Source organism: Lontra canadensis, unplaced genomic scaffold (genome assembly GCF_010015895.1).
Source record: "Lontra canadensis isolate GAN:19392208 unplaced genomic scaffold, GSC_riverotter_1.0 scaffold29, whole genome shotgun sequence".
Taxonomy (NCBI): Eukaryota; Metazoa; Chordata; class Mammalia; order Carnivora; family Mustelidae; genus Lontra; species Lontra canadensis.
The window spans coordinates 463327-478507 of NW_022631023.1; the positions used below are offsets into that span (position 1 = coordinate 463327).

Sequence of the window (15181 nt, forward strand, 5' to 3'; positions counted from 1 at the left end):
GGGGCTGTCGGGGCTGTGGGGGCTGTGGGGGCTGTGGGGGCTGTGGGGGCTGTGGCGGCTGTGGGGGCTGTGGGGGCTGGAGGGCGTGCTGCCTCCTTGGTCAGACTGTGTCCAGTCCGGAGGAGCAGGAGAGGACATGTCCGCGGCCTCACGCTGCTGAGCTCACGTACCCTCCCGAGCACTTTGTGGGCAGACCAGGCCTTGGGGCGGGCTCAGCCGTGCTCCCACCAGCCGGGGCCTGAAATCTGCCCCCGGCGGGGCTCTGTGAGCTCGGGTCTGCGTGGGGTCCGTGTGGCCCTTGTGCCTGGTCGGGGGAGCCTTCCGTTAGGTCCAGTAACGGCCAGTGCTCTGCTCGGCCCCAGTCCGGAGCCTTCCTCACAAGGGCAGTGTGGGTGGCGGGCGGTCTCCAACTGCCAGCCCTGCAGAGCTGGCCTGGAGTCCTGGGGCCTGGGGCCTGTTGGGGGCCCCCGAGCTTGTCTCCTGCGGCCCCTCCTTCCGTAAGTGTGCGTCCCAGAGGTGCACCCCAATACACGTGCCCGCACACCGGGCACTGGCCCAGGTTCTGGGGCGCAGAGTGGGGAGCCGCCTGAGAACCGTGTTGGGGGCTGAGGGCTCATGGGGAGGGACGCCACCAGTCACGCTGGGTGAAGGCAGAGGCCCCCTGAGGCCCGCGCCCCGTGGAGTGGATGGCCCGACGGGCCCCTCCGCCCAGGCCTCTGGCTGCTCCTAGAGGTGCCGGAACAGTCCCGTCTCGGGCTGAGCGTCCCGGTGTGTCTGCGCTGGCCCCAGGGGCAGGGTCTGCGGGGGAAGCGGGTGGCCCGGCGGGGGTGGGGGACCGGCTCTTTAAGGGCGGGTGACATCACAAGGCTGCGGAAGGCCGGGCCGCCTTGGAGCTCCGGGGCCGGGCGGCTTCTGGAGCGCCTGTGGGCTCTGGCTTTCCACCTCCATGGGGCCGCAGGCCCACATGTGAGCGCACGAGGACGAGGACGTGGCCATGGCCGAGGGCAGCCAGCTGATGCACAGGCTCCTGAGCGAGAACGCGGACCTGAAGAAGCAGGTGCGCCTCCTGAAGGAGAACCAGATGCTCAAGCGTCTTCTCAGCGAGAGCTGCCCCGACCGCTGCGGCCTCGGGGGCCGGGACCTCCTCTTCACCAAGGGGCCCACCTACCCCGAGGACGGCTCCCCCGGGAGTGCAGGTGAGGCCGCGGGCCAGGGCGGCAGGGCCGGCCGGCTGCTGGGCTCCGGGAGCCGAGGGGAGGCCGCAGCTCGCGGCCAGGGCCTGGCTGGCTGATGCTGGGGGTCTCGGGCCCACTTCCTTCCCTCAGGTCTGAGCAAGCCGAGACCCAGCTCCCCGTTCTGCTGCGCGTCCTCAGGTAAGGCCCTTCTGGCCATGAAGTCTGCATCCAGAAAACGGGGTGGGGGGTTAGTCCCCATATTGGGCTGCCACCCACCAGCCCCCTGCACGGAGTGCATGGGTGCGAAGCCCCGTGAGCCAGTAGGTCCCCGGGGTCCTTCATGGCACCCGGACTCCTTCGGCTTCAAGGGGGACCTAGAGACAGAACTCGGGGCAAGCAGAGGGTGGCGGTGGGGGACGGAGGTGGTGGGGGTGGCAGGAAGGGGACAGTGATGCCCCGAGGGGCAGCTGGAGAAACCCCTGGTCCCCACCAGTCCTGAGCTCCCACCAGCAGCCCAGGCACATGCTTGCCACCAGAAGCCTGCTGAGGCAGACTGGCCTCCCAGGGCCTTGACATCCCACCACGGGGGTCCGTGCTGCCTTCTGGGGCCACCAGGGATGCCCTTGGGCGGCGTTGTCCTGAGAATCGGGTCAGGCTGTGGCCTCCTCTGATGATTCAGAGCCGTCCCTGCGTCCTCAGCGGCAGGAGCCCCAGGGCCTCTTTCCTTACCCCCCCGGGCGCTTGGTGGGCAGAGGTGTGGACTCTGACTCTGGCCGGGTCCCTTGGGGGGGAACCTGGCCGGGGCCTTACTGGGGCGGAGTCTCTGGGGTGGCAGCCGGCACCCCTGCCCATGAGTCCCCCCCGACAAGCCCAGACCTTGCAGGACACCAGTCTTAGCAGGAGATCCTCAGGCCACTAGGCCTTCCCAGGTTGGGGGCCCCCGCTGGCCTCAGGGAGGGGCCACCCCATGCCCTGGGCTCCGGGACACGGCCTCCGGGCCTGGCCCTGGCCCTCAGCCTGCTGGAGGACTGGAGTTTGGAGGTACGCATGCACGACAGTGGAGTTCAAGGGCAGAAGGGCGCTGCCAGCAACAGCTCTCATCTCTCACGGTCCCTTAGCGTCTGCCTTCAAGGCAGGGCGCGTTCTGAAAGCCTGGTCTCTGTTCAACCACACGTACCGGCGGCAAACGGTCGAATACCCCCGGAGGCTGTAGCATCCAGGCCGGCCCCCGGTCCTGCCCCATTCCCACGGGCAGCCACTGCTGGCCTTTCCCCGGGTTTCTCTCTGAAACGCATGGTGGGTAAGTGCGCGTGCCTGTCGGGCTTCGTCCGGCTTTCCCTGAGCTGGGCTGGGCTGCGCGCACCTCGATGCCCCCACGGTCCCCACCAGGACAGCCAGGGCACAGCGGACCTGCCGCTGGGGTCACGGCAGGAAACCCTTGAGTCAGGGGCCGGGGACTACTGAACTGCTGAAGCGGCCGCTGCTGGACACGCTCTGCCAGCCTGCAGCCCCCGGACCCTGGACACCGCCAGGGCCCCTCGCGACCCCCAGCCACACACCTGTGCTCCCGCACCAGCCGCCGCCTGCACGCCGCTCCGTTTTCCCGTCTCTTCTGCTCTGAGTCTACGCCCACACTGTGTGCCCAGGACCACTTTAGAGGAGGTCATGGTGTGTGCTGGTTAATTACGCCTTTGTCTTTGCCCTTGGGACTCAGAACCCTGGCATCGGCGGCCGGCGGGGGAGCCTGGGGGTGGGGGGCTCGCAGGCTGGGCACTGGGAGGACGCTTCTAGACCTTTCTAAAGAGCAAGAAAAATTGAGACCGACCCTAGTGTGGCCGTGGTGGGTGCCCTCGGCTGTGGCCCTCGGCCTGCTCCAGCCGGAAGCCTGGGCCCGGGAGCTCAGGCGGTGCCCTGGAGCCCGCCGGGACAGGGCTTCGCTCAGAATCTCGGGACTCTGCTCCTAAGGGAGTCTGGGCTTTGGTTTTCTGTCTGGTTTTCTGTGTGGGAATTCGGCACCTGAGCTGCGACCAGTTTATACCCTCCATCAGGCACGCGCTCATGTTCCAGTGTGCCGACCTTGCTCCCGCAGTGTGGGGAGTAAGAGTCACTTGGAACCTGAAAGATCTCACCGTCAGGCCCGTGCCCTCGGAGCACAATGGTTGTGTAACTTCTAGATTTTTCTTCTTTGCCTATTGGTCCATTTAGATTTTCTGCTTCTTACTGAGTCGTTGAGAAGCACCGTCCCACCAGAGCTCTCCCGTTCCTGGGGTCCCAGTGGTGGTGTGCCGACTCTTGCCCCTCCTGAAGCCGCTTTTCTCCTCCCCAGTTTCATGGCCCTGTTTTCTGTTTCCGCAAAGTCCCTGTCCGCAGCTTTGCGGCCTTGTGGACGCTTCGTGGAGCTCCCTCCGGGGTACTCCTGCTCTCACTTCCGCTGCTTCTAGATTTTCTGTTTTAGGAGCTCCTCTTTGTTCTTGGTCTGAATGTTAAGGTTTTTGATGATTTTTAAAAGTAATTAAAGCATTTACATTCCTAATTTCAGTCCAAATACGGTTTTAAGTGTACTGATGTCTTCATGCACGGCGTTCTGATTTTCATTGTTTCTCAGTAATGGTTTCTTCGTTTCTTCCTTGATGTAATCATTACTTGGGGGGACGCTTTCACTTCTGAGGAAACGGAATTTTGTGCCCATGCTTCTTAGCCATTTATAGCTTCATTAAAACGTAGCCTGCAAATGTGCCTGCTTTTTGGACTTGACTGAAGATTAAAAATTGTTTTTTTAATATTAACCCGACTTTACTGGAGGCTTGTGACAGAGAGAATGGCCGCTCACTAAATAGGAATGAAACAGAGCCTAGGCCCGGCTGAGCACAGCAGAAGGCCCTTTAGAACACGCCCCGTGGAAGGTCGGGCAGCCCCTTCCCCTGTGTGGGGAGGCCGCCTGCCCTCAGGGCTCTGAGTCCCTGGCTCTGGGGCCGCCCAGGGTGCTCTCCTGTCTCGCGCTTGGGGAGCTCTTGAAGGCTGCTTGGTGGGCGCTTCTGGGCTGGCCAGGATGCCCTGAGGCCCCTCAGCGGGCCCGCGGGAATGAACACTTTGGCCAAGTGGGCAGACTGGGGGCAAGACATCCTGACGGTGGTTCTTTTTTCGAAGGTTTGTTTCTGGGAGGACATTGCCGGAGGTGGATTAGTTGTTCCTGAGGAGGTAGTTTTTAAGATACAGTTTTTCTTTTTTTTTGAAGTTCTATTCATGTAAGTAACCTCCGCCCCAACAACCCTGAGACCAAGGGCTGCACGCTCCTCCCTGAGCCAGCCGGCACCCTGATAATTTTTCATCACAGCACCTAAAACACTGTTTTTCAAGTAAATATTCGCTTTGTTGCTAGGAGAGCACGTTTGTCATATGGGAATAGAGAAGGATTTTATAATCACAAAAAGAATCAATAAAGTTGATTACATTGTAATTTAAAAAATTCTGCACGACAGGTCCGTATAAAACAGATGAAAATATAAGCAGGGCACCCAAGGGAAGAAGGTGTTGACAACACTTTTTGTCAACTAGGAGCTACAAGAGCTGCTACAAATAATTAAAGAGTACTCAGGGCCCTATCTGCCCCCTAAAAAGCTAAGAGGAGCAGAGAAAAGGCAGAGAGGATTCCCCTCAAGAAAACCCGAGAGGCTAATAAGCATTCAACAAGGTGCTCAGTGCCACTGGGGATTAGGGAAAAGCCATGTGATGTCGTCAGCCTGGTCTTTGCTTACCTAGGACCCGTGAAGCTGCGGGAGTGTTCTACATTCCACTCACGTAGAACACAGAGAAAGTGTCGGGCACGCCTGAGCCCAGTGTAGACTGCGCAGGGTGCTCTCTGAGCAAAGGGGCCATCAGGGGATGCTGATCATAGCTTCGCTTTTCGAGAAAACCAGGAACTGTCCTCATGTCTATCCCCAGAGCAACAGATGTGAAAATTGCTGTGTGTGTGTGTGTGTGTGTGTGTGTGACACATTGGCAGGAACCGGTTACACGTATCAAGTAAGCTGCCTGGCGACTCAACATGGATAAACTCCCACAAAGCTGGGGCAGAAGTGTACACGGCAGAACAAACCACGTGTAGGACGGCAGGCACCACTTACACGAGCTTCAAAAGCAGAGCCGAGTCCCTCGGGACGGTGTGTGGATGGACGGGTGGGCAGGAAGCGCACGCAGGCCCGCACACTCCACGGCTTCCTTCCTCCCAGGGCCATCTTCTCCAGGGGGAGGAGGAGGGCCCTGAGGCACGGGGTGGGGTGTCGTGGCCGGAGGCTGGGCATGCGGAGGAGTTCTTCGCATTCTCTCCCCCCTCAGGGATGCTTCAGGAGCACAGCCTGACCGCCCCTCCCCCCCACCCCAGTTGCAGACTTTGGAAGGTTCACCAGTGCCCCCGACGCACCCTCCCAGCTGCAGACGTCCTCCCTGGAGGACCTGCTGTGCTCACACGCCCCCATCTCCAGTGAGGACGACGCTTCCCCCGGCTGCGCGACCTCCGGCCAGGTGCCCTTCAAGGCGTTCCTCAGTTCCCCCGAGCTGCGTGCGCCTCAAGGCACTGACAGGAAACTGTCCCCACTCCTGAGCCCCTTGCAGGACCCGCTGGCGGACAAGACCCTGCTGGAGCCCAGGGAGATGGTCCGGCCCAAGAAAGTGTGCTTCTCGGAGAGCAGCCTGCCCTCTGGGGACAGGACCAGGAGGAGCTACTATCTTAACGGTACTGTACGGCCCCTGGCCCCTCGGGGTGGGCACCGGGGTGTGGTGGCAGGCAGCTGGTGGGGGGTGGGGGAGGGGGCTGGTGGCCCGCTGGCTGGAGCGTCTCCATTTCCCAGCAGAGGGAGAAGAGAGTGGCTGGGAGGTCAGGGTCTGGGGCTGCTTCCGTTAAAATGTTTTGTCTCTAAAAAAAATTGAGTTGCTGTCTTCGTCCTCTCGATAGAGTCTGCGCTCAAGTCCTTTTCCGGGCATATGCTTTGCAAACGCGGTCCCCTCGTCCGTGGCTTTTCCACTTGCACAAGTGTTCTTGGAAGAGCAAAACTGTTTAATTTGATGAAGTCTGGTTTATTGATTTTTTTCTTTTATAAAGAGTTCAGGCTTTTTCTGTCCTATTTAAGAAATCTTTGTCACACTGAAGGTCACAAAGATTCTCTCCTGTGTGTTCTTCTAGAAGTTTTATGGGTTCAGGTTTTACATTTAGGTTTCTGATCAATTTCAAGTCAGTTTTTGTGCATGGTATGAGATTCACGTTAGATGGCTGCTTCTTCCGGCCCCAGGGTTCGGAAACATTATTTTTTTCTCCACTGAATTGCCTCCCATTTCTGTCCGTGTATGTGTCTGTGTATTTCTGGATCCTCCGTGATACTCTGTCTGTCCGTGTTGATTCCACTACATGCTGTCTCGCTTATGGTAGCTTGAGAGTAAGGCTGTTCACCAGGGAGTATACGTCCCGCAACGTTGCTTTCCATTTTCGAAGTTGTTCTGGCTATTTTAGGTCCTTTGAATTTCCACGTGAATTTTAGAATCAACTTTTTTTTCTTTAAGATTTTTTTCTTTCTTTTAGAAGTGGGGAGGGGCAGAGGGAGAGGGAGAGTGAAAAAACTCAAGCAGACTTGCCACTGCACGCAGAAGCCAGTGTGGGGCTCGATCCCACCACCCTGAGATCAGACCCGTGCTGAAATCAAGAGTCAGGTGCCCAGCTGACTGAGCCACCCTCAAACTGTGCCCCTCAGCTTGTCCGTTTTTACAAGAAATTTGCTGAGAGTTTGGGATTGCCTTGCGTCTACAGATGGATTAGGTCAATTTTCGGGGAAATGACACCTTTACAATATTGGACTTTTGGAGCCATGAATACTGTATATCTCTCTGTTTCTCTTGTCTAAAAATTTCAACAATGTTTATAGTTTTCTAAGTTTAGTCTTGCACGTTTTTGTTAAATTGGCCCCTTAGTATTTTCACATTTTTGATGCCATAGGAAATAGTATTGCCTTTATCATTATCAATTTCCGATTGTTCATTTCTAGTATATAATAGCACAATTGATTTTTGTATATCTGTTCCTGTGGTGGTTAATTTTATTTGTCAACTTGACTGGGCCATGAAGTACCCAGATATTTAGTCAGACATTCTGGGTGTTTCTGTGAAAGCATTTTTGATGAGTTTAACATTTAATTCAATAGGCTGAATAAGCACATTCCCCTCCCAGTGTAGGTGGGCCTCATCTAATCAGTTGAAGTTCAACTAGGCCAAAAAGGCTGATTCTACCCTGAGGAAGAGAGAATTCCTCCTGTCTGACTAACTTTGGACTTGAACTGTAACATCACTTTTTCTTGAATTGAAAGCCTGCAGTACTCTGGACTGAAATCACACCTTTGGTTCTCTTGGTTCTCAGACCTACAAAGTTAGCCTAGAGCAACATTTTCAGTCCGCCCACATCTCTACTTGCTGACTCACCTTGCAGATCTTGAGACTTGTTAGTCTCCATAATCATGTGAGCCGATTCCTTACACACACACACACACACACCCTGTTGGTTCTGTTTCTATTTCTCTGGAGAACCCTGACAAAATATGACCTTGTATCTTGCAACCTTACTGAAGTCATTTATGTGTTCTAGATTTATTCTAGATTTTTGTGGATTCCTTAGGATATATGACTGTGTCATTTGGGAATAAAGACAAGTTTCTATTTTCATTTCTAGTTTGTATTCCTTTTATTTTTTCTTGTCTTATTGCTTTGACTAGAACCTCTAGCACATGTTGAATAGAAATGGGTTCAGTGGACATTTTTGTGTTTTCCTTATTTAGGCGGAAAGCATTCAGTCTGTCACTGCTAAGTATGACGTTAGCTCAGGTCTCTGTAGACGTCCTTTATCAGGTTGAGTAAGTGCCCTTTAATTCCTAGGTTCCTAAGAGTTATAATGAATGGATATTGGATTTTGTCAAGTGCTTTTTCTGCATCTAATAAGATGAGCATTTGTTTTTAATTTGTAGTCTATTTCTGTAATATTGTTAATTAAATTGATTTTTTTTTAAGATTTTTATTTTAAAGTAATCTCTACACCCAATGTGGGACTTGAACTCACAACCTCAAGATCTAGAGTCACATACTCTACTGACTGAGCCAACCAGGCTCCCCACATTGATTGATTTTTGAATCATAAACCAAACTTGCATTCCTGAGATAAACCTTACTTGGTCATCCTGTATTATACTTTTTTGTATTGTTGGATTTAATTTTCCTAAACTTTTGTTGAGAATTTTTGCTGTCTATGGGGAATGTTGGCCTATAGTTTTCTTTTAATGTCATTTTTTGGTTTTGGTACTGGGTTAATGTTGACTTCAGTGAATGAGGTAGAAAGGGCTCCATCCTCTTCAATCATCTGGAAGAGTTTATATAGAATTGGTATTATTTACTCTTTAAAGATTTTATTTATTTATTTGAGAGAGAGAGATCACAAGTAGGCAGAGAGGCAGGCAGAGAGAGAGGAGGAAGCAGGCTCCCTGCTGAGCAGAGAGCCCGATGTGGGGCTCGATCCCAGGACCCTGAGATCATGACCCAGGACCCTGAGATCATGACCTGAGTCGAAGGCAGAGGCTTAACCCACTGAGCCACCCAGGTGCCCATATTATTTACTCTTTAGATATTTGGTGAAACTCACCACAGAAACCACCTGAGCCTTTAATTTTCTCTGTATGAATGTTTCCCCTGCTGCAAATTCAGTTTCCTTAGTTGATACACAGTTATTCAAATGATCTATTTCTTCTCGAGGGAGCCTTGGCAGTTTACTCACAATAGTGAACTTTTATGTCTTTTAAGGAATTGGTCCATTTCATCCATCTTGTCAAATTTTTTTAGCACAGAATTTTTCCTAATGTTCCATTATTACCCTTTTAGCATCTGTAGGATCTGTGGTGATACCATCTCCATTTTTGATAGCAACGGTCTTTGTCTTCTTTCTCTTTCCCCTAATATGCTTGGTTAGAGGTTTATTAATGTTGTTGACTCTTTCTTTGAAGAATAGATTTTTGGGTGGATCTTGGAAGACCCAGGTTGGACTAGAAATGATTTCTAGAACATCTCAGGTGTATAGCACTTCTTCCATCTAATTTATGCTTTTAAGACCGGGCTGGCAAGAGAGACTGGCTCCTGGTGGGGGATGCGTATTAATATAGAAGGGAGTTCACAGCCTGTGCCGCCGTGCCCCTCCTGCGCCCTGATGTGCTGCTTTGCCGTCAGCCTGTTCTCAGCCCTAACTTCCGGGAAGCTTCTGCAGCCTTGCAAAGTGACTAAGGAGGGAGCACACCACAGCTGCGATGCACCTGCTGAAAGACAGCGAAAGGACCTGTAGGTACAAACACATGTCGCGTTCACGGACCAGAAGTCTTCATGTTGTTGAGACGGCAGCGCTCTCCGAACTGATCTGCAAACTCAGCAGAAATCCCTGTCAAAATCCCGGCTGGCTTCCTTGCAGAAACGGACAAACATCTTGAAATCAGATGGAGAGGTAAGGGACCCAGAAGAGGCTAACGCATCTTGAGAAAGGAGAACAACACTGGAGGACCCACGCTTTCCAGTTCCCGAGCTTGCTGCAAAGCTACAGGAATGCTGGCAGTGGGCGTCCGAAGGCCCGGCATGCAGAGACCAGTGGAGTAGCACTGAGAGTCCAGAAACAAGCCCAAGCACCCGCAGGCTTCCTGTGCAGGAAGGACAGTGCAACGGGGAGAGGACGGTCTTTGCAACAGACGGTGCTGGGACGAGTGGGCAAACACACGCAGGAGAGCGCAGCCGGCCCTCACTCCACAAATGAAAAGTAACTCAAAATGTATCAAAGACTTGAGAAATCTGAAAGAGCCAAAGCCTTAAAACTGTTAGAGGAAAACACAGAGATATAACCTATGGCCTTGGATCTGGCGAGAGACTTTCAGATGTGACACCAAAAGCATGAGCCACAAAAGGATAAGTATATACTCTGGGCTTTACCAGAAGCAAACACGTACATATTTCAAAGGAACACATTTCGCGAAAGTGAATTCAACCTGCAGAGCGGGAGAAGATACTTGCCAGTCGGATGTGGAGGCGCTGGTATCCCGGATATCTGAGAATTCTCCGCAGTCCGGCGGTAGGAAGACAATGCAGTTAAAGATGGGCCAAGACCGCAACAGAACATGTCCCCAAAGAGGACACACGAGCGGGGGACAAGCACATGAAGAGACGCCCTGTATTGTGGGACTGCAGCACCGTGAGACACCACCGCACGCCCCGAGGGGGCTGCCACAAAAACGAGGGACAGACGCAGGCGTTGGTGACAAGGCGGCGACGTTGGAACGCACCTACGTTGTTGCTGTAGATGCGGTTTGCCGTTTCACCAAAAATTAAACGTAGAATCACCACGTGTCCCAGAATCCCAGTCCCGGGTGTGTATGCAGAGGGACTGAGAATGTCTGACCACACAGGTTTTCACATGAAGGTCTAGCGGCCTTGTCATCGTACCCCTGAGCCTGTCGGCGACAGACGCATAACCGGAATGGGGTCCGGCCACATGACGCGGCGTTCCTCAGCGTAGATGGGAATGCAGTGCTGTTCTGGCTGTCGTGTGGACGGAGCTCGGGGACAGCTGCGTGGGCACCAGACTCGGGGCCACATGCTGTGTGACAACACAGGTGGGGTGTCCGGCACAGACGCATCCCCAGGGACTGGAAGTGCACTGGTGTTCTCGGGCTTGAGGGGTGTTGTGTGACGGCGGGGGGGTGCCGGTTTTGTTTCCGCATTGGGTTGCGGTGGCCACTGTGCGACGCTGTGGGTGCAGGACGTCTGAATCACGCACTTGAAGAGGGCATTTTGTGCTGTGTGAACTGTCTCTCAGAAACGATATTCGGGGAGGTGCCAGGCTGTGTCGGGAGCCACGGCCCGTCCTGCGGCTACAGTCTGTGGCCCCTGTCCCCAGCATGTCACACCAGCCTTTTTCCTCGGCCCTCAGGAGCCCTCTCGGCCTCAGCTTGTCGCCGGCTTCCCCCCCACCCGGGGACCCTTCATCCTCAGCACCCCCCACCCTCACCCCTGCCACCCCACATGGCTGTGGGCCATTCAGCTCAGGTGGGTCCTCGCCCAGGGCATCCACACCCTTGGGGCCCCTCCCACTCCTCAGCCTGCTCCCCTCCCCCATCCTCCCTGGCCATCCAGCGGCCCTGGGTCAGCCGCCTCCCCTGGGAGGAGCTGAGAAGCCGGGGCTGCGGGCTGGTAGGTAGGTGCTGGGTGGGGCCACCTTGCTCCTGGGGTGCGACAGGCCGGGCAGCCTGCTAGCGCCGGCGCTTAGGTGGCCCCCGGCCCAGGATGAGGCCAAGGAGGGCAGCAGCTGCCATGGCGGCAGGCACAGTCGGTCCCCGCCCCGCAGCGTTCACGGCACAGACGGCTGTGCGGGCGCCTCTCTGGGGCTGCGTGGGGCATCCTGAGTGTTGGGCTCTAGCCTCTGTGGGTCACCTGGTCTGTGCACGCACGGACTGCCCCCCGGCTGGACCCCGCCGGCGGCTCCCGGTCTGCGCCCTGGAGTGTCGGCCTCGTGCTTGGTTTTGGAAAAGCCCAGGGGCTTGAAAGGCTCTGCAAACGGGTGTGTTGTTGTCGCTCGTGGGGTGAAAGGACAGCGGAGGCCGCGGGAGGCCGGGGTGCCGTCGGTGGAGGGGCTCCGGCGTGCAGGCTGGGCTCACACCGGTGTCTCGCTGTCGCACCCCCCGACCGGGTGTTTGCGGGAGCACACGCTCGGAAGGGTGCTGGCGCGGCCCACGGCTCAGGGCGCAGAGGCCGCTGTGCGGGGCCAGGCTGGGAAGCAGGTGCGGGTGGGAGGCTGGTGGTCAGGGAGACTGGTTGAAAAACGGGCCCCCGCCAGCCCGGCACCCGCTCCACACATGCAGGGAGGACCCGTGTTACTGAGCACACCCGAAGCCCGCCTGTGATGCCGGACTCCCTAACCTGCCTGGGCCCGAGAGCTGGGCTCTGCGCATTCCCAAGCTAATGGGAACCTGTCCTCAGGAAGAGAGGGGACACGTCTGGGCCACTGAGTGCATCTGGGCATGGGGGTGGGACCTCTGTGATAAGCAGGGGTCCCCTTTGACCCAGGTGCCTGGGCAGCCTCCGCTGGTGCTGGGTTGGGGGTTGGGGGCACAAGACAATCGTGGGCTGTAGGAACAAGCTTTTAAGGACACTTCCGTCCATCAGAGGGGCAGAGAGAGAGGACGTAGGATCACAGGTCACTCAGGTTGCTCTAAGAGAAGAGGACAGGTCCCTCTCCCTTTTGGCAACAGGAGAGTCAAAGTTTTCTTCTCCATTTGTAATAATCCTCACTGTTGGGCGTAGGGTAGCAGCAAAGGAGGGGCACAGCGGTTTCACCCCAAACCTGCACGGGCTGCGCTTAGGTTGGTCCTTTTGCTAAAATGGACGCCCGGGTGTCAGCAGGAGGAAGGAGGGTGGCCCCTGACGGTCCGTGTCCTGGCACCCTTGGCCTGTCTCACCAGCCCCACTCCTCACAGAGATCCAGAGCTTCTCCAGCGCTGAGAAGGACGGGCGCATAGTCGGGGAGATCGCCTTCCAGCTGGACCGGCGCATCTTGGCCTACGTCTTCCCAGGGGTGACCCGGCTGTACGGTTTCACCGTGTCCAACATCCCTGAGAAGATCAAGCAGGTGGGCCTCTATGCCCTGGGGTCCCCTCCCTGCCCAGATCCCCTGACCTGCTGTGGGGGCCCCTCACTACCCCAGGGTCCCTCCCTGCTGCAAGTTGCCCTCCTATCCCAGGGTCCCCTCCCTGCTCTTGTCCCCTCCCTGCCCTGGGTCCTCCCACTGCCAGGTCCCCTCCCTTGCTGCAGGGTCCCCCATCCTAGCTGCTCTGGGGGAAGGGTCCCCTGGATGCCTCATCACCGTGGTGCCCGTGCAGCTGAGGGCCTGAGGGCAGCTGAGGGCTGTGGAGGTCCCCGTGGGACAGGGCGTGAGGAGCCCGCAGCTGCTGGGTGGCCCAGGACAGTCCCAGCAGAGGCCCCCGCGGCGCTAGCGGGGAAGCTCCGCTCCTCCCGACTCCGACCCCGTCTGCCCGGGGGCGCCCCACTGGGCTGGGGGCTGGGCTCTGGGGGCGCGTCCCGGTGCCCGCAGCCCCACACAGGAAGCCCGGTCACTGCGCCCGCAGACGTCCATCAAGTCCCTGGACGGGTCGGTGGATGAGAAGAAGCTGCGCGAGCTGACGCACCGCTACCTGATGCTCACGGCGCGCCTGGAGAGGCTGGGCTACAACCGCGACGTGCACCCGGTGTTCAGCGAGTTCCTCATCAACACCTACGGCATCCTCAAGCAGCGGCCCGACCTGCGCGCCAACCCGCTGCACAGCAGCCCGGCCGCGCTGCGCAAGCTGGTCATCGATGTGGTGCCCCCTAAGTTCCTGGGCGACTCGCTGCTGCTGCTGACCTGCCTGTGTGAGCTCTCCAAGGAGGACCACAAGCCGCTCTTCGCCTGGTGAGCCCGCCCCGGCGCCCGCCACGCCTTTCCTGCAATAAACGTGTTTGTTCCAAACCCGGGGGCCGCGTGCCTCCTGCGTGTCCCCTCCGCCCGGGGGAAGGGCCGCATCCGCCGACGGAGCGCCCAGGGCCGCAGGCGCCGTGGCAGGCACCTCTATCGGTCCTGGGGCCGCGCACCCCAGGCGCCCAGCCTGCCCGCCGCCCACACCCGCGCGGCACTGTCGCACTTTATTAAAATAATCTGTTTACCTGTGTACCTTTCCCTTTGGCTCTTTGAAGGCAGGGAGAGCACCGCGGGAGGTGACAGCGGGTATTGGTGGAAGGAAGCCTAGCCAGAGCCTTGAGGGGAGGGGTTGTGGCTCAGGCTGGGCTCCCAGACCCTCAAGCCCTCGGACCTCCTAGGGGAGGTTGCTGTCTCCTCCTGCCCGAAGGGAGTCTGTTTATTTGGGAGATGGTCTGATGCGCCCCCCCGCCCCCGCCCCACCACTGGAGTCATCAGTGGTGACCTCAAGACCTTTCCTGAGGTCTTGAGAACGACTGGTGACCTCCTGGACCCACAGTCAGGCCGAGGGCCTGGCGTTGGCCCCCTCCTGGGCCTTGGCTATGATCGGAGGGTCTCTGGTCGCTTCTCTGCTGTGTATGTGAAGATGAAAGTATTGGGGTGTCTGGACCGACTCCAGCTGGGGCAACCTGTCCCTCGGTCCTCACCGCCTCGTGTGTCCCAGAGGTCCCAGCACCTTAGGATATGCTCTCGTCAGCTTAGGCAGCCGGAGCAGCGTGGCTCAGGTGACACGGTGGATACTGGATGTCCCAGGTCGAGGCGTTCCCTCGGCCGGTTCCTCCTGAGACCGTCTCCTGGGCGTGTGGATGCTGTCTTTTCCCTGTGTCCTCACATGCTTGTCCCTGAGCCTGTGTCCTGATTTCCTTTCATTATGAGGACACTAGTCAGAGGAGATTAAGGTCACCCTATGACAGACATAATTTTAACTTTATTACCTTTTTAAAGACCCTGTCTCCAAATATAGCTGCATTCTGAGGTGCTGGGGGTCAGGCCTTCAACGTATGATTGTGGGGTTGGGCACCACTCAGTCCATAACCGACACCATTTTCCCCTTCGGCCACCGGATACCAACCCCCAGCTAGGGGACTCTGCCAGGCTGGCGGCCTGTGGGGAGTGCGTAACTTTGGCACCAGGACTGTCTGTTGGAGAAAGGACAATGGGCGCTTCTGGGCACCGCTGGGAGGCAGGCTCTCTGTGGTGAGCCTCGGTGTTGCAACCCGGGTTTGGAAGAACACTTTTGTGGGGCCTTTGCTGTCCGCCAGGTCCTGCCGAGGCTCCCCACCCCTTTGTGGGACCTAGAAGTGGAAGAGCTGTCCTGTGTTCTCCCAGGGGAGCCAGCGAGAGAGGACCCGGCTGCCCCCAGCCTTTGAGGGTCTCTGGGCTTATCTGGTTGCTGCAGTGGTGGCTGCCGGAGGAGTGGGGTCCCAAGGCTCACAGAGCT

At 56.9% G+C, this 15181-nt stretch overlaps 1 protein-coding gene across 1 annotated transcript; it reads left to right on the forward strand.

Annotated features, from left to right (window-relative positions):
* The first annotated feature begins 987 nt into the window (after positions 1-987).
* On the forward strand, positions 988-13750 carry SPATC1L (spermatogenesis and centriole associated 1 like). Its single transcript, XM_032865535.1, has 4 exons — positions 988-1196; positions 5557-5907; positions 12707-12858; positions 13355-13750. Exons 1-4 carry the CDS (start codon positions 995-997, stop codon positions 13679-13681), a joined length of 1032 nt encoding a protein of 343 aa, XP_032721426.1. The 5' UTR covers positions 988-994; the 3' UTR covers positions 13682-13750.
* The last annotated feature ends 1431 nt before the right edge of the window (positions 13751-15181 follow it).